Source organism: Lithobates pipiens, unplaced genomic scaffold, assembly GCF_037356315.1.
Source record: "Lithobates pipiens isolate NorthernLeopardFrog02 unplaced genomic scaffold, aLitPip1_a1.2 Scaffold_16, whole genome shotgun sequence".
NCBI classification, from domain to species: domain Eukaryota; kingdom Metazoa; phylum Chordata; class Amphibia; order Anura; family Ranidae; genus Lithobates; species Lithobates pipiens.
Genome location: NW_027507748.1, coordinates 639,230,588 through 639,250,273, shown reverse-complemented (window position 1 = coordinate 639,250,273; position 19,686 = coordinate 639,230,588). Strand labels below are relative to the sequence as shown.

Here is a 19,686-nt window from a genome sequence, read left to right as displayed (position 1 = left end):
GGGCCCAGAAGAGCATGCCAGGGAAGTTAGTGAAGGCAAATATGCATGAAGGACAAAAAAGGAACTTGAAAAGCTTCCAGCATGCATGAGGGCAAAGGGACACAGCATATCAATTAGAGCTTATTCCAATCATGGTAATTAGGGAATGAGGAAAGAAATCCAATACATTAGCAATCATTAATTACATAGAATGTGATGTTAAAGGAGAAAACTTACCTTCATATAGTCCTTCTGCAGGACCTGAATGATGGCAGAACAGGTCTCTGGAATAATGATCCCCAGAGCCTGGGGGGAGATGCCTGTAGAGAACTTGAGGTCCTGAAGGCTTCTCCCTGTCGCCAAGTAGTGCAACGTGGCAATGAGCCTCTGCTCCGGAGTGATGGCTTGCCGCATGCAGGTATCCTGCCTGCTGATATAAGGGGACAGTAAAGCCAGCAGACGGTGAAAAACGGGGTCCGTCTTCCAGAGATATTTCCTGAAATCATCAGGATTATTCTCCCGGATCTCACCAAGCAAAGGCATGTGCGAGAACTGGTCACGCTGGCGCAATCAATTCTTGGTCCACAAACTCCTCCTCGCCTTGTTCATGGACCGGGCTTGTGTCAAAGCTAAAATTCCAACACCAAGCCCCTGCACAGCACAAACTCTACGACGAGTACGTACACGAAACATGGCTTAAAACAGTCGGCTGGTCAGAACGGACAACATAAAGCACAGATAAACAGCAATGCCTGAAAGAACGACCTGAAAACCAGAAACGAGCAGACAATAAGCAATGAAAATCAAAGCGTACAATACCAAGATATAGTCCACAATGGGCAAAAAATGCTTACTGACTACACACACTGATAAGCAGATACGCACCGAAAAGCAGAAACTGAGGAGCAGTAACGAACTGAAGCACAAATCTGAAAAGTGCGAATCGTCTCTCACCAAACTTCTACTAACACGCGATAAATACGAGATCAGCAGAAGGAGCCCAAAGGGTGCCGGAAGTGATGCTGAACTTCCCTTTTCTAGTGCCGTCGTACGCAGCTTACATCACCGCGTTTTTGGCAACCGGAAATTCCGACAACTGAGTCCGACCATGTGTATGCAACACCACTTCCGGACTAAATCCGTCGGAATTTATCCGACGGAATTGGTTGCTGGAATGTCCGACTGTGTGTACGGGGGCTAACAGGTTTTCTTCCAATGCCCAGTACGCACGACTGATTTTACCATCTGAATAAACTCTGAAGGTTTTTCTGACGGAATTCCACTGAAGCTGTGTTGCATACACACGGTCACACCAAATTCCGACCGCCAAGAACGCAGTGACGTACAACACGTATGGCGGGACTATAAAACGGAAGTTCAATACCCAGTGCGCCACCCTTTGGGCTCCTTCTGCTAACCTCGTGTTTATCTCGTGTTAGTAGAAGTTTGGTGAGAGACGATTCGCACTTTTCAGACTCGTGTGCTTTTCAGATTCTTTTACTGCTGTTCAGTTTGTGCTTGTGGGTTTGCATTTGTTCTTCAGTGTGTGCAGTCAGTTCGTATCTGTTTTTCAGTGCGTTCTTGTCAGCTAATTTTTCTGATTTTCAGCTCGCTCCTCACAAGCCTTGCTGTTCTTCAGTGTGTTCTGTTAGTTCGTTCTGACCAGATGACCGATTTTGTTACCCAGAATAAATGGATATTTTATTTTCTGAAAATATTTGTGTTTTTCTACAAAAAGGACAGTTTGTTTGTGAGTAGGCGGGTACATTTCAAAAAGACAATGTCAAATTAGCAAGGGAGACCAACCTTCTTTAGGTTAAAAAATACAAGATAATAATGTTATTGTGGTAACTTGACATATTATATATGGAGATCACTAGAAAAATGTTTTTCAATAATCCAAAAAAAAGGAGATCTTGATGAAAAAAAAAAAAAAAGATGACTATGAAAAATAATTCTAAACATTATTATGGAGATCTCGAGAAATAATAAAGAAATCAGTTTGTGAGAACTCTGTGTGAATATCAACAGCAAAACAACTTCATTATTCTAGCATTATAAAAAAGAAAAGAATGCACTGCATTAAAAGATCACAGAATTTGCAGCGTGAGGAATGTGCTCTCTCTATTACGATGTGTTTTACCACATTTCCGTCTCGTACTTGCTTCAGAGCATGCATCATTTTTGATACGTCGAAACAGCATACAGATGAGTGTTTTTCCTGTGTGTGTGGCATACACACAGTTGGAATATATGATGAAAAGCTCCCATCTGACTTTTTCTGTTGGAAATTTCCGACTGTGTGTATGGGGCATAAGATTGCCCTGTTCCATCCAGCTTCCCATTAACTCTGATTAGCTTCCCCATCTCTGGAAGAAAAGCATCCCCACAACATGATGCTGCCACCACCATGTTTCACAGTGGGGATGGTGTATTCAGGGTCATGTGCAATGTTAGTTTTCTGCCACACATGGCATTCTTTTAGGCCAAAAAGTTAAATTGTGGTCTCATCTGGCACCTTCTTTCACATTTGCTGTGTCCCCCACATGGCTTCTCGCAAACTGCAAATGGGACTTTGTATGGCTTTCTTTCAACAATGGTTTGCTTCTTGCCACTCTTCCATAAAGGCCAGATTTGTGGAGTACACGACTAATAGTTGCCCTGTGGACAGATTCTCCCACCTGAGCTGTGGACCTGCAGCTCCTCCAGAGTTACCATGGGCCTTTTGGCTACTTCTCTGATTAAAGTTCTCCTTGCCTGGCCTGTTAGCTTAGGTGGACGGCCATGTCTTGGTAGGCTTGCAGTTGTGCCATACTCTTTTGATTTTCGGATGATGGATTAAACAGTGTTTCATGAGATGCTCAAAGCTTGGGATATTTTTTAATAATGTAACCCTGCTTTAACCATGCTGTTTGGTTACTAAGGTTCTCTGACAAACCTCTGAAGGCTTTGCAGAACAGCTGTAGTTATATGGAGATGAACTTACACACAGGTGGACTCTATTTACTAATTAGGTACTTCCAAAGGCAATTGGTTGCACTAGATTTTAGTTAAAGGTATCAGATGCCAATGCACGCCACACTTTTCAGATATTTATTTGTAAAAAATTATCATTTATCATTTTTCTTCCACTTCAAAATTACAGTATGTGCAACTATGTGTTGGTCTATCAGATAAAATACATTTACGTTTTTGGTTGTAACATGAAAAAATTTGGAAAATTTCAAGGGTTATGAATACTTTTTCAAGGCACTGTAGAAAAATTGATCTTTCCATATTCCTCCTGCAGGAAGGAAAGGAGGAGAAGCAGGAATTTAGTGGCTGCAGGAGGAATATGGAAAGATCAAATACTCTATATGCAGCTCCCCCCAACCCCGCCTGCTCCTCCTATCCAACGTCTTTTGCTGCTCCTCCCCCCAAAGCTCTCCAGTTCTCCCCAGTGCTCTCCAGACCCCACCCACTGCTCTCCAACCTCCCCACCCACTGCTCTCCTGCTCCTCCGTGCTCTCCAGCCCCATCCCCACTGCTCTCCAGGCCCATCCCCACTGCTCTCCAGCTCCCCCCACTGCTCTCCATCTCCCCCCAGTACCAGCCCCCCCACAGTGTACTCCAGTTTCACCCAGTGCTCTCTGCCCCCCAATTACTCTCCAGCACCCCCATGCTCTCCACCCCCTGTACTCCCCCCAGTGTGCTCCAGCTCCCCCCGTGCTCTCTGGCCCCCCCAGTGCTCTCTGTCCCACTACACAGCATCATGGGCTCCTCAGTCTAAAATGCCCGGGCCTATTTTTTGTCCCAGTCCAGGACAGATTGCACTCAACCCCTAAGTACATTCAAGCTTGTGCTCTGCTCATACAGGGTAAAGTTAATCAGAAATCTGTGTACAACAACATAATATAATATATAATACATAATATAGCAGAACAAGGGACTCTTTGGAGTAAAACACCAAGTGCATATCACTTGCAGGACACTGACACACACACACACACAAAAAAATATATAGTTGAATTTAGTTGAATACATTGATATAATCAAATACCAATGTTTAATGGGCATAAAAAGGTAATTACATTCAGGAAATTCTTACTTTTTGGTCTATGCCTAGATTCATCAGCTTGCCAACATTTGCAGGATATCCTGTAAATCATTCAATAAAACCATATCAGGGGATTAAACGGGTTTTAATTTGCACATATCCTGTTATATAGACACCAAAAGCCGCGCCTTGCATTCCCAACATATCTTACCTTATTTTTATTATTGTTAAATTTATTGGCAGAATTTTCAGAAACCTTAAATGCTGGTGTACCATTCCCCAGAGACACCAGGTTTTGGTGTAGACTGGGAAACCAAACTTGTGTGTATCTTTGACAACTAAACAAAGAGGGGGGTGACGAGTGTATTGGAAATAATTCACTCAAAAATGGTCTTGCGTAGATCACTCACTGTGTAGGGTGTATTTGCCGTAAACCAAAACCATACTGACACTGCAAAACCTGGTATAGAACACCAGAAAGGGTTACTATGGTAACAGATGGATCATAATAGAGTATTTCTTAAAACATTAATTTATTGTAACAAAATTGGCTAAAATTAGAGTATCGGCCAAAAAATAATGACAACTTTACATAAGCAAAGGCTGTCACTGCAACATATGGTGACGCGTGTTGATTACCAAATAACATTAGATATAAACATGACATATAAAATAAAACATATAGATGCGTCCGGACACCATGTAACAACACACAGGAGGTAAGCCCGGCGTAATCAAGCCATGTAATTAACATTATAGATTAATTAAACCTCAGTAAAGAGATATATATATATAGGGTATACCTTTCGTGTGTGGCCCCAGGGATGGGGAGGGGGGGGGGGGAAGGAGAGGGAAGCCAGATGGAACTTGGACTGGTGTGCCTAAATTAGATGGATTGAAAGCAAGGATGATCAAGTTCTGAGTATGGCAAGTGAACTAGTCAGTCCTAGTCCTAGGCAATGATGCATGAAGAAGTCTCTATACTCTATCCATGGCTCACTATAATGATTGAGATCCTGTTATTCAAGTATAGTATACTCTTTGACTGTATTGGTAAACAGTCAAATAAAGTTTCTCTTGGGAGACAATCTACATAAATAAATACTATAGCTGAAACTGCAATGGGTCAGCAAAGTGATGTAGGACAATTGTTCATACTTGCTACTGCAAAGGTACATGAAGATACATAGTAGGTATAGCCCAGTCAGTGTGGCATGTTTCCTTTGGTTGCATCAATGTACCGTGCCTGTAAAGGGTACATTACCATTCCCATGCTGAAGTTCATGAGGGAAAAGAAGCCATCGGTGACCGATCCTGACAAATCCAGTTAGATTGCCTTCCTTATGTACCTCCTTGTATCTGCTGGAAGTAGAACAGAGCCGAGCAGAGCAGAGCCAAGCCGCCACTACCGGTATGTGGTGCGGATATTCCGTACATCTGGTCCACTCCTATCTCCCAGTCTCAGCCGGCTATCCCAACAGAACAGAGCATGCATGGGATCACGTGATGTTACAACATTGATGCAACCATAGGAAACACACCACACTGACCAGGATATACCTCTTAGCCCTTGTACACACGGTCGGACATTCCGACAACCAAATCCGTCGGATTTTGTCCGAAACTGTTGCATACACACGGTCGGACAAAGTTGTTGGGAAATCCAATCGTTCAGAACGTGATGACGTTATTTCATTACGATGGGACTACGTTCAGGCTAGTAGCCAATAGCTTTGATGTAGGAATTTGATCTGAGCACGTGTGGCACTTTGTTCGATCGGAATTCTCTACACATGATCGGAGTATGTCCAATCGGAGCATTTTGTGGGAAAATTTTACCAACAAGTTGGAAAACTTGGTCCGTCGGATACTCTGACGGAAACAGTCCGATGGAGACCACACACAGTCGGAATATCCAACAAAACGGTCCGATCAGACACATTCCGTCGGAATCTCCGACTGTGTGTACAAGGGCTAAAGCTGTTTACAGACATGAAATTAAGGGTGTTGATAATCATGTCATGTTTGTGGAAACCTTTACTGCGTATACCAAAGTATCTTCAAAACTGCTATTTCTATCTCTATAATATGCTGTCATTTCTGTACTCCACAATGCTCCACCTGGTAAACTGTGCTCACCGTTTGGTGCCCCCTTCAACTCACTAAACCCTGAACATCCACCTTCATAGCCCTTTCTGTACCTAGATGGGCACTATTTTCTGGTTTACCTGGAGGGAATTTATTTTAAATGCATACCAGAGCTGATTTCTGTTTGTGAAGACTTTGTGGTCAGTACAGCATCATTTGTTTTATCTGAAGATACAAAAAAAATCCTTATTGTAGGGTTACATGCATCATAAAACATTGAAACCGTACGAGGGCTGTACAAAAGGTAATGCAAAAGTGGGTATAGCTTTTTTATTAACTTTCATAGGCTGTTCAAGTTTCATGTGTTGGTAGTGTTTCTCTTCCTCTATGGTTACCCTTCTTTTTCATTGCAGGTACATAATGGATTCCAAGCAGAAGCAATGTGCTGTCATTGAGTTCTTGAGACAAAGGAGGAGTGCAGGTTGTTTGACATCCACAGAAGGCTACAGAATGTTTACAATGATAACACTTCTTTATCCATCCATGCACATTGCTCTTATCAATAGTGTAATTTCTATAAACATTCTGCTTTACTTTTAGTACAGCCCCAGTAATTCTTATGATTTAAGTACCCAGAACACATACCCCATTAATAGTCTTGGCTTCCCTTAGTTTTAGAAGATGCTTTCCACCAAACAGAATCGCAACTCTTCAACTTAGGTTTATGTCTGCCAGCTTGTTCTCTGCCCATCCCATCATTATTTTATCTCTACCTACAGATATACTTATTGGGCATAGTTTTAGTAAAAGATTTGTCTATCCAAAAATGCAATGTAAAACCCCACAGATGCACAAATGACACAAGCAACAATGCATGAAATGTATAAAACAACTTTCTAGAGTGCACATGTATGTATAAATGTGGAGCGTAGATATGTTATATAAAATTGCTCACTGTAGTACTCCAGGACCTGTCTGCTGTGATATAGCGTAGGTGCAGGTGAATGTGCTTTCCAAAACTTTTTATAGGCTTTACAGAAACAGCTTTTAGTGTTTAAAGGGTAACTTCACTTTTGTGTGAAAAAAAAAATAGAAAATAAAGAAAAAATAATATAGTGCATATAATTGGGACACTAATCATATTGTAATTGAATGTTATTAAAAGCTACCTTTCCTTTTCAATCTGCCGCCGATGTAATTTTCTGAGAATGCATTGAAATATGGCTACCTGGAGTTGTTCTGTACACAGAATGTGTACTGACCACTCCTTAGAAACATAATTTCCTGCTTGTGTGATTGGCTCACCAATTTTCCCAGAATTCTGCCTAAGATACAAGTCAGATTTCAGGCATCCTCAGCTGATCCACAGCTACAAACGGAGAGGAAGAGCCAAACAGCTGCTTTTTCTCTTCGCACAGAGAACAGAGCTGGTATTCGCACTGGACTGGTGTGAATCCAGCCTAAAGGGATGCAGGCCAAGCAGATTTCCTCATTAGTGCCCAGCAGCTCCACAGCTGACAGTTAATTATGAAATCACTCCCATTAGACCCACTCAGAACAGAGGCACAGAGAAACACATGGATTTGTTCAGAATAACAAAAGGTAGGAATCTTCAACAAAGGTTGTTATAATGCTTGCAATGTACATAGATCACCCAGAGGGGAATGTTTTTTTATCAACAAAAGTGGAGTTACACTTTAAACAGTCAACTTTTCAATATGCTAGCCTAAATTGCCCAAGAATGAAAAAAGGGGACACATTATGGGTCCACTTTCTTGAGATTGTGGACTCCCCAACCCCCCCCCCCCCCCGTCAGCTATTATAGATTAGTGCTTGATTATTATAGATTATAGATTATAGAAACATGCTTGCCTGGTACAGTATTGGAATTTTTAGGCATTGAAATTGATACACGCAGGATGGAGTTTCGTTTGCCAGAGGCGAAACTTAGCAAATTGAAAGGGTTGATTGCAAAAGTACTGCAAAAGAAGAAAATTAGGTTGAAGGACATGCAATCGCTCCTTGGTATATTAGCTTTTGCCTGTAGAATTATGCCAGTGGGCAGAATTTTTTCACGTCGCCTTAACTGGCCATTTCAGGTATGAAATCCCCTATGGCTCACATTCGCATGACTGTCCCTATTAAGGAGGAATTATTGGTGTGGTTTAGGTTCTTAGATGGTTACAATGACCAGTCTTTCTTTCAGTCTGAATTTATTTTTGCCTCAGATTTCCGACTGTTCACAGATGCAGCTGGCTCTAAAGGATTCGGTGCTATGTGGCAGAATCATTGCTGCTGTGCGAACTGGCCTGATTCATGGGTGCAGGGGGGCGCTACTGAGAATGTGGTTCTGTTCGAATTATTTCCAATCTTGGTGGCTCTGGAATTGTGGGGTTCAAATTTTTCGAATAGGCGTATACTGGTGGAGACAGATAATAAAGGCGTGCTGTATGCAGTGAACTGTTGTCATCTAGTTCTGAATTAGTGATTTAAGTATTGCGGTAGGTGGTCTTTAGGTGCCTTAAATTCAATATTTGGCTGAAGGCTAAGTATACCCCGGGGATTTTGAATAACATAGCCGATTCTCTATCTCGCTTTCAGATGGACCGTTTTCGGGTTGCTCCCAGAAGCGGACAGAGATGGCATTCCATGCCCAGACTATCTGTGGGGAGTGATATGAAGGAAGTATCGGAAGCCATTCAAAGGTATTTAGCGCCCAAGACTTGGGCGGAATACTCAGCAGCTTGGAGAAGTTGGCTGTCCTTTGCCAGTGCGCAAGGTTTTCATTTTAACAAACCATCCGAAGACAGGCTTTTAGCCTTCTTGGCCTGTTTAATGCAGCAAAGCTACTTGTATAGTTATCTAACGAAAGTGTTGGCTGGTATTTCTTTTTCTTTAAGTTGAGGGGTCTGCAACCTTGTTCTTCCTATTTTTCTTTGAAACAGGTACTAAAGGGATACAGGTGGTCAACCTTCGTGGCGGATGCCAGGAGACCGATCTCCCTCAACATCCTTGGTGGCCTTTGTAGGATGACTGAGGTCATATGTTTCTCGGCCTATGAGGTTTTACTGTTCAAGACAGCATTTACACTTGCTTTTTTCAGAGCGTTCCGCATTTCCGAATTGGTACCTGAAAATAGGCTGGGTGTTTCAGGTATTAGGAACGAACGGGGGGTGGTGGACAGCTATGGGGTACACATTTGGTTGCAATATTCCAAGACGGATCAATGTGGCAAGGGCAGGTGGGTTCACTTTCAGTAATACGGGGATATATTTGTGTGCCCAGTAGCAGCCGTTAAACAATTCTTGGCTATTAGACCACTGGGAATGGGGCATTGTCATGGTTTTGCAATAGAGTTTGTCTGCTTACCTGTTTCCATGTGTTCATCTCTAGAGACCAGCCGACCCTCACCTGACTGCTTTTGTAATCCATCCTCTGGCATGACTCCACCCTAGCTCCTATCAGAGAACTCTATATTAACCTGTGCACTGCAGGCCAACCCTGCTGATCAATCTTTGTGTGTTAGCTTCCTGTTACCTGCCGTGTGCGCTTCTGTTGTTCCGTGACCGACTTTAGCGTGTCCTTGACTATCCCTGCTTGCCTGTGATCCTGACCTTTTGGCGTGTCCCTGACTATTCCTGTCTGCTTGTGGCTCCGACCTTGGCTTTATCCCTCACTATCCCTATCCTCCTGTTGCCTACTGTGGGTGTGAGCTGGGGGACCCTGGGGGTCGCGACCTGGAGCCAGTTGCAGCCCAGTCCATTCTTACCACTAGAGGCTCTGGTGAACACCTGCTGGCTCTTAGACTCTGCGCCCCAGGGAATCTTACGCTCTATCCCCGGTGGGATCTGTCTTGGTGTTCTGGCGGCCCTGCCTTCCTTATCACCTTGACCCCCATCCGCAGCAGTCAGCCGTAGGGTCCACAACCTTGCGGTGCACTCCTGATCCCTACGGTGTGAATCTGTCACCTGGCCTCAAGGTGACCTGACAGGCATTTCCTGATTCATGCAAATTTGAGGCCTCTGACAAAATATCAATTTGATGCAGTACTCAAAAGATGTCTAGAACGTCTGGGTTTGAGTGGCTTCAAGTTCTCATCACACTCATTTAGGATAGGTGCAGCCTCTGAAGCGGTTCGGTTAGGGTTTCCGGATGCTGACATTAAGGAAATGGGGAGGTTGAAGTCCCAATGTTTACAGTTATATGTGCGACCTAATCTCATTGTTTAATTTCTAGGTACACAACACACGGTGTGGATACTGGGACATTTGTTTATATACTGGGTGCAAAAAAAGCGGCTCAACGCAGTTATTCAACAAATCTGTCGCTACAACCAGAATCTTTTCAGTTACTTTGGAAGGGCATTAGAGGACTTCAGTGGTATCAACTCTATTTTCAGTTAAATAGGTTATGTGAAATATGGCCCTCGCCCTCTATATTGGTAATTCATTTAGGCGGGAATGATTTGGGGAACCTTAGAAATTTAGACTTGCTTTTTATGATCAAGCGGGACCTCCTTCGTTTTAGTACTATTTTCCCGGGCACAATTTTAGTTTTCTCAGAGATAGACCCTCGTCTTTCCTGGCTCTCCTCTGATCAGAGGAGGGTTATGGAAAAGATGAGGAAAAGAGTTAATAGGACGCTGGAGAAATTCATGCCGCAGCTTGGTGGATTATCTTATCGCCATGTGGACTTAGAACGTGGCTATCAGGGACTGTATAGACCTGATGGAGTGCACTTATCAGAGGTGGGATTAGATATATTCAATTTAGGCCTGCAGTATAGTATAGAGGAGGCTGTGGCCGCGGCGGTGGGGGTGGGCCTTGTGGGGACTGTTATTTATATTTAAAATTGTGCTACTGCTTGAGTTCTAAGAACTGAGCAGATAGAATTCTGTTTGGTTGAATTTATGGTTACGTGATTTAATAAAAGGTGATGATAAATACACTGTTGAAAACCAATAAAGGTGCCGCGGCCAAGTTTTGCCAAAATTAAAAGATGGTCTCGTTGTTTTATTTAGTTAAGGTATTCTAAGGTTGTGGGTTTTGGGGAGGTGTGTCCTACAATCTCATTATATTTCACAGACCTTTCAGTATTTATATTAAACGTTACATATAGAAAAATAATTATTTGTATATTGCTTTTAGAAGAGGAGATCATCATTTTTTTATACCTCTGTATGTTCATGTGGCTTAAACCAATACTGTAAACATTAGAGACCATGATGAAAAACAAAACGGTTGACTTGGAACCTCAGAAGTACATGCCACCATGTAATACAAAGCTGCTCCTTTGCTATGCATTCCTGGGTTTAGGCTACATGAGCATGTTTACCTACCAAGTAAAGAAGGCAAAAGAGTAGTGATGCGCAGTACTATAATGGGAAGTTTAGCCTAAAGGCTAATAGATTCTATAGGCACTAAGATTATTAGGTGATAAATATACTACCGCCCAGAATAAAAAGATAGTACCGGTATATAAGAAACCGATATGCGTGTTTTGTGAGGGAATGGTGAGGAACCCTCACTGCTATAACGTAGTAGTATTTAGAATAAGGATTAAGTGGATATATAAGCATAAAAAAGAAAAAATTCCAATAATTAAAGCTAGTGATTCCCAATGCGATTTGTTAGAATTAACGGAGTCGCATAAAGTGACAGTGCTGGACAATAAATAGGTCAGTGAAAATATCTACTACATCATAAAGTGAATTAAATAATATGCATAAAACAATCAACAAAATATATAGTGATTCCCAATGCGATTTGTAAAAGCTGACAAAGTCGCATAAAGTGCCAGTGCTAGACGGTAAATAGGTCCATGGAAATATCTACTACACCATAAAATAAAAAACAATATACATAGAGCAGTCACTAACTCGATGAATCAATTGTGCAAAGAGTGGTTGGTTGTGACTGACAAAAATCGCATAAGGTGCCAGTGCCAGGAAAAGGTTATAAAAAGTAAATACGTGCGGGTGTCTTCTACCATACAATAAAAATAATATCAATACAGTGAGCAGCTCAATAATACAATTGTGCAAAGGGTGGCAGAAAATCAAAAAAACGCATAAACAATATTAGTGTTGAAGGAAGGGAACAAAAATCCCTCTAAAAATAATCCAAAAAAAAAAAAAAAAGAAGCTGTGCACAATACTTGAAAACTATGTAAACAAAAGAAGAAAATTATATAAATTGAACAATGACATTTGTCAGAATGTGTCCATTCAGCTTGTGCGACAGCCGGTGGCGATTATATCAAAAATCGCATATATCAAGAAAATCGCATACAGTGCTGGTGTTTGAATATATGTGCACTATAAAATAGCAATATAATCGGTGGTGGTAGTGGTGATGGTGAATATATCCCACGTGGTCCTGTGTAGTCGAAATATGGGTGTCCCCTTACCTTACAGCTGTAAGGTAACAGCATATAATATATGTATCCTCAGGGTTCCTGGTGATCTTTATCCCTCGAGGTCCCGTTCCTGTGTCCCCAGATCCTGACGTCTCCTGCCTATTGCGCTGTGTTGGTCTCTTTATATAATCGCTCAGCAGTACTCAGCGTGGGGGGGTACCTCGGCAGTTGGTGTGTATGTAAGGGGTTAAACAGATGAGGAGGAAGGGAGCCCCATAGTGTAGTAATTTTTTTAACCAATATTAAATTTTATTAAAGCAAACAGATCAAATACTCACAAACAAACAGTTCTCTTATGAGGAGTATAAACGAGCCTCGAGCTCGATTGCGTCACTTCCGGTAGCGTCCCGACGCGTGTTCGTCACGGTCACGTGACTTCATCAGGGGATGAAGCCCCTGATGAAGCCCCTGATGAAGTCACGTGACCGTGACGAACACGCATCGGGACGCTACCGGAAGTGACGCAATCGAGCTCGAGGCTCGTTTATACTCCTCATAAGAGAACTGTTTGTTTGTGAGTATTTGATCTGTTTGCTTTAATAAACTTTAATATTGGTTAAAAAAATTACTACACTATGGGGCTCCCTTCCTCCTCATCTGTTTAACCCCTTACATACACACCAACTGCCGAGGTACCCCCCCACGCTGAGTACTGCTGAGCGATTATATAAAGAGACCAACACAGCGCAATAGGCAGGAGACGTCAGGATCTGGGGACACAGGAACGGGACCTCGAGGGATAAAGATCACCAGGAACCCTGAGGATACATATATTATATGCTGTTACCTTACAGCTGTAAGGTAAGGGGACACCCATATTTAGACTACACAGGACCACGTGGGATATATTCACCATCACCACTACCACCACCGATTATATTGCTATTTTATAGTGCACATATATTCAAACACCAGCACTGTATGCGATTTTCTTGATATATGCGATTTTTGATATAATCGCCACCGGCTGTCGCACAAGCTGAATGGACACATTCTGACAAATGTCATTGTTCAATTTATATAATTTTCTTCTTTTGTTTACATAGTTTTCAAGTATTGTGCACAGCTTTTTTTTCTTTGGATTATTTTTAGAGGGATTTTTGTTCCCTTCCTTCAACACTAATATTGTTTATGCGTTTTTTTGATTTTCTGCCACTCTTTGCACAATTGTATTATTGAGCTGCTCACTGTATTGATATTATTTTTATTGTATGTTAGAAGACACCCGCACATATTTACTTTTTATAACCTTTTCCTGGCACTGGCACCTTATGCAATTTTTGTCAGTCACAACCAACCACTCTTTGCACAATTGATTCATCGAGTTAGTGACTGCTCTATGTATATTGTTTTTTATTTTATGGTGTAGTAGATATATCCACTGACCTATTTACCGTCTAGCACTGGCACTTTATGCGACTTTGTCAGCTTTAACAAATCGCATTGGGAATCACTATATATTTTGTTGATTGTTTTATGCATATTATTTAATTCACTTTATGATGTAGTAGATATTTTCACGGACCTATTTATTGTCCAGGACTGTCACTTTATGCGACTCCGTTAATTCTAACAAATCGCATTGGGAATCACTAGCTTTAATTATTGGAATTTTTTCTTTTTTATGCTTATATATCCACTTGATCCTTATTCTAAATACTACTACGTTATAGCAGTGAGGGTTCCTCACCATTCCCTCACAAAACACGCATATCGGTTTCTTATATACCATCTTTTTATTCTGGGAGGTAGTATATTTATCACCTAATAATCTTAGTGCCTATAGAATCTATTAGCCTTTAGGCTAAACTTCCCATTATAGTACTGCGCATCACTACTCTTTTGCCTTCTTTAATCTGTAATTGGGGTTCAAGTACCCCATTTCAGTGTGTGCAGCGGTACGAAAACTAGACTTCTTCCTGATTAGGCGCAGGAATAACTTCTTTTATATTTATGTTTACCTACCAGGTATGAATTTGTATGAATTCAGTTGCAGTGTATTTTTTTTGAATGATACATCTAATGATATATCAATACAAGTACAAAGCTTCTTTCCTTATATATAGTGCCTTGACAAAGTATTCACGCCCCTTGAAATTTTCCGCAATTTGTCGTGTTACAACCAAAAACATAAATGTATTTTATTGGGATTTTATGTGATAGACTAACACAAAGTGGCACATCATTTTCAAGTGGAAGGAAAATGATAAATGGTTTTCACATTTTTATTCAAATAAATATCTGAAAAGTGTGGCTTACATTTGTATTCTGCCCCCTTTACTCCGATACCCCCAACTAAAATCTAGTGGAACCAATTGCATTCCAATTGTCCACCTGTGTGTGTAATTTAATCTCAGTATAAATATAAAGCTGTTCTGTGAAGCCTTCAGAGGGTTGTTAGACAACCTTAGTGAGCAAACAGCATCATGAAGGCCAAGGAACACACCAGACAGGTCAGGGATACATTTGTGGAAGTTTAAAAGTAGGGTTAGGTCATAAAAAAAATATCCCAAGGTTTGAACATCTCATGGAGCACTGTTCAATCCATTATTCGAAAAATCCAAATGTATGGCACCAAGACATGGTTGTCCACCTAAACTGATAGGCCGAGCAAGGAGAGCGTTAATCAGAGAAGCAGCCAAGAGGCCCATGGTAACTCTGGAGGAGCTGCAGAGACCCACAGCTCAGGTGGGAGAATCTGTTCACGGGACAACTATTAGTTGTGCACTCCACAAATCTGGCATTTATGGAAGAGTGGCAAGAAGAAAGCCATTAGTGAAAAAAAGCCATAAGAAGTCTCATTTGCAAGAAGCCATGTTGGTGACACAGAAAACATGTGAAAGAAGGTGATCTGGTCAGATGTGTCAGAATCCATGAATCAGACTGAGACAGAAGTACAGTTAAATCGCACTAGTTTAATAATAATAAAAAAAAGGTAAACAGAGTAAACGTAGTTCAGGAACCGGAACAGATAGACAATGTCAAGGAGCTAGAAAGGAATGTCAGCCAAGCAAGTCTTTAACAGAAACACAGGAGACGTCTCTAGAGATGTGACCAAGGTGAAGGCAGAGATTATCTGGACTAGATGGCTTTAGTAGGCACGACCGATGAGCAGGATCATCAAAAGGTGAGTCACTGTGGAGAGATAGCAGCTGGCAATTAGCCGACAGCTGAGCGGCCAGCTCAGAGAAGGAAGGGTTTGGCCCAGACCTGACAAAATGAGACCAAAAGGAACAGGGAAACTGGTCAGAGTAGATGGGAAGATGGATGCAACCAAATACAAAGCAATCTTAAATGAAAACCTGTTAAGGTCCCAAATTACATTTATATTGGTCGGGGGTCATTGATACTCTCAATGGGGCCTTCCAGGTACGGATTCCACAGGATCCAAAGGTGTGCCTTTTGGGTGTGATGGATGATCTCCCGCTGGAGGCGCCTGTTAGGGAGGCCTTGGGGAGAGCTCTTTTTCAGGCACGCAAACTTATCCTTCAACACTGGAGAGCGAGTGACCCCCCGAGGTTGAAGGAATGGATAACTCAGATGGGGAACGTGTTAAGTATGGAAAAGTATATTTACCAACACAGAGGCCGAGCGGGACGCTTTGAGCGACTGTGGGGACCCTGGTTTGATACCCCCGGGTTGTCACCCCTGGAGCTGGTTATGGGACGGTTGCTTAGTTAGGGAGTATAAGGAAGGCCATACGGGGGTATGTGTTGTTGTAGAGGGGGGGGGGAGCAGGTAATAGGGCTGCAGCCCGACTGGACAATCTTGACCTGTACCTGTGGTGTCCTGTTCGAATAGGGTGATATTTAATACCGCTTGCGGAGTATGACTTTGCTATGTACAAGGTGTCTTTATGTGTATGCTGTTTGACTATGTATACTGCGCTGTTTATGTGATGACCTGTGTGTGTATTTGTGTGTCAATAAAATCCGTTTTGATTAAAAAAAAAAAAAAAACCTGTTAAGAGTCTGTAAAAGACTTGAGACTGGAGCAGAGGTTTACCTTCCAGCAGGACAATGACCCTAAACATACAGCCAGAGATACAATGGAATGGTTTAGATCAAAGAATATTCATGTGTTAAAATGGCCCAGTCAAAGTCCAGACCTAGATCCAAATGATAATCTGTGGCAAAACTTGAAAATTACTGTTCAGATGCTCTCCATCCAATCTGACAGAGCTTGAGCTATTATGCAAAGAAGAATGGGCAAACATTGCTCTCTGTAGATGTGCAAAGCTGGCAGAGACATACCCAAAAAGACTTGCAGCTGTAAAAGCAGCAAAAGGTGGTTCTACAAAGTATTGACGCAGGGTAGTACAAATGCACACCACACTTTTCAGATATTTATTTGTAAAACATTTTGAAAAACATTTATCATTTTCTTTCCACTTTACAATTATGTGCCACTTTGTGTTGGTCTATCACATAAAATCCCAATAAAATACATTTACGTTTTTGCTTGTAACATGACAAAATGTGGAAAATGTCAAGGGGTATGAATACTTTTTCAAGGCACTGTATGTGAGGTTGTCAGTTTGCAATACTCTTGTCTAATCCTTTGCCCTGGCCATTCTCCACTCATGCCCATTTATACATGTATTGTTCTGTACACTTGTGTTTTCTGCGTAATCAATGCGTAGTCTGTAATTACATACTTTTTTACTTGTTGCCATTATTCTTTTCATAATAAAAATATATATATATGTATACGTGTATCTTAACACTTGTCAAGGCCACAGCAACAAATTTTATGGGCAGCAGGAAAAACTGAACTCACCATAAAGGAGTACAGTGTCTTCATCTGTGTGTGTTATTTCCTCCACAAGCATGCATCCATATTCTCCAAGGCCACCAGGAGAAGCTGGCTTGTCCGATGTCTGCCCTGCATCCATTATTACCATAAAAATATTAGGTGTTAAAAGAAGCAACTTAAATCAATTTCAACACAAAATTCAGTTTTTTAAGCCTTCTTACTTTATTTTCTTATTACAAAGATATATAGGTTTATACATGTTTATTAACACTTGGGAAAGCCAAAGCAACACATTTATGTGCAGCTAAAAAACTTACCAGAAAGGAGTACAGTGTCTTCACCGCCATGTATACATCCATCATCTGGGGGGTTACCAGGAGAAGCTGAATCATCCAGTGTCTGTCCTGTGTCTATCTTAACCATAAAAAAAGGCATTAAATAGAGCTGATGTAAATACTTTTCAACACAAAATTCCATCTGTTGTGCCTTCCTCCTTGCCACTGCCATTATTTTCTTATCATAAAGATATATGTGTACTGTATATACTAATAATAATAATTAGCCAAGCCAAAGCAACACATTTTATGCGCAACCAAAAAAAATCTGAGCTCACCAGAAAGGGGTACAGTGTATTTATCTGCTATCTCCTCCACAAGCATGTGGCCATCTTCTGGGAGGTCACCAGGAGAAGCTGGCTCGTCCACTGTCTGCCCTGTAGCTATTATCATAAACATATTAAACATCAAATGGAGCTAAAGTAAATACCTTTGGACACAAAATTCTTTTTGATACGTCTTCTCATTTAGTTATATTGAAGTTTACATTTTTATATTGTAATATGTTTATTAGAGTTTTCACATACAAAAGAGAACATACATTAAGAATTTGGTCACATTTTCTTCAGCGTTGTACAGTTCAGTAGTGGCTATAAGTAATTTTGTTTTGATACAGGCACAAAAAATATCATCATACAATATGAAGTACTATGTTATCTGAAAAGGGTCATTGTTGCATTAACTTACAAAAATGTATAGTTTAAATCCCTTTCATAGGTGCACCTTATTCCACATTACAAATGAGAAGATGGGACAGTACCAAATAACTTACGGTATTTTGATAATTGTGAGAAAAATAGAGGAAAAGACAGGAAATGATTAGGAGAAAAGAAGAAAAAGAAAGTATAGATGATGTAAAGGAGGATTGGTATCTCTGGGGTATCACAAGTCAACTGAAAGATATCATGTCCATGGGTCCCACTTTTTCACAAACTTGATTTGGGTGTTATTGAGTATACATGTAAGTTTATCATTAATCATAATTCAGTTTAATTTGTGTTTGACATGGTCAGTAGACACAATCTGGCAATTACAATTCTAGCAGTTATGATTATATATGACATTAATCCCATTTAGCCTTTGTACACACGGTCGGACATTCCTACAACAAAATCCGTCGGATTTTGTCTGACAGATTTTGTCCGAAACTTGTGTTGCATACACATGGTCGGACAAAGTTGTCGGAAAATCCGATCGTTCAGAACGTGATGACGTTATTTCGTTACAACGGGACTACGTTCAGGCTAGTAGCCAATAGCTTTGGTCTAGGAATTTGATCTGAGCATACGTGGCACTTTGTCCGATCGGAATTCTCTACAAACGATCGGACAAAGTCCGATCGGACCATGTTGCAAAATGTTATAGCCCAGCTCTAAAACTTTGTCGGTCGGATAATTCCGACGGAAACAGTCCGATGGAGCCCACACACGGTCGGATTATCCGACAACACGGTCCGATTGGACATTTTCCGAAGGGCTTAGAGGTTTAGGAAGTCCCTTGTCAGTTTTCTGCAACAATGCTTCTTCTAGTGGCCTAGAGATATTCACCATGGTGACAGAATTAATTCATTTGAAGATTCTGACCCAGAATCTAGTTATTTTAGGGCATCAAAACCTTATGTGTAGCATGGTACCCACTTGGCCACAGTTTCTAAAATATTGAGATGACATTTGTGGGCACATTTTAGCTGCTCTGGTGGGGGCCATGTAGCATCTTAGTAGCATTTTATAATTCGATTCCACAAGGGTTGTAGATATCATAGATAAATTATGGGCTATTTCTTGCCATTTTGATAGATCTAGACCAAGCCTGGTATAAACTAGTAGCATGAATGAATGAATGAATGAATGAAATACTTGTATAGCGCACAATGCGAACTGAATCGCCTCTAGGCATAAGACAAATGACTGAATGTCAAAGGTAATACTCAATTTTTTTTTACGAAAACCACCTAAACTAAACAGCTCCAATACAAAAGAATAAACCATACCTGAATTTCTAAGGTCGTCATCCACACTACTCAAATATTTCTGTGTCTGTTACAAAGAAAGTACAATTAGCACACCTATAGTGATA

General features: G+C 41.1%; 1 protein-coding gene across 5 annotated transcripts in view; it reads right to left on the bottom strand.

The window, feature by feature from the left end:
- Positions 1–19,686, bottom strand: part of LOC143984010 (uncharacterized) — a 179,881-nt gene that overhangs the window by 38,898 nt on the left and 121,297 nt on the right. For all 5 annotated transcript variants that reach the window (XM_077484264.1, XM_077484263.1, XM_077484265.1 and 2 more), the window contains 6 exons: positions 19,601–19,646; positions 17,889–17,993; positions 17,593–17,685; positions 17,300–17,404; positions 6,272–6,328; positions 4,067–4,116 (listed from right to left, as the gene is read on the bottom strand). In XM_077484264.1, the coding sequence (XP_077340390.1) occupies positions 4,067–4,116; positions 6,272–6,328; positions 17,300–17,404; positions 17,593–17,685; positions 17,889–17,993; positions 19,601–19,646 (456 nt within the window). The remainder of the gene's footprint in view (positions 1–4,066; positions 4,117–6,271; positions 6,329–17,299; positions 17,405–17,592; positions 17,686–17,888; positions 17,994–19,600; positions 19,647–19,686) is intronic.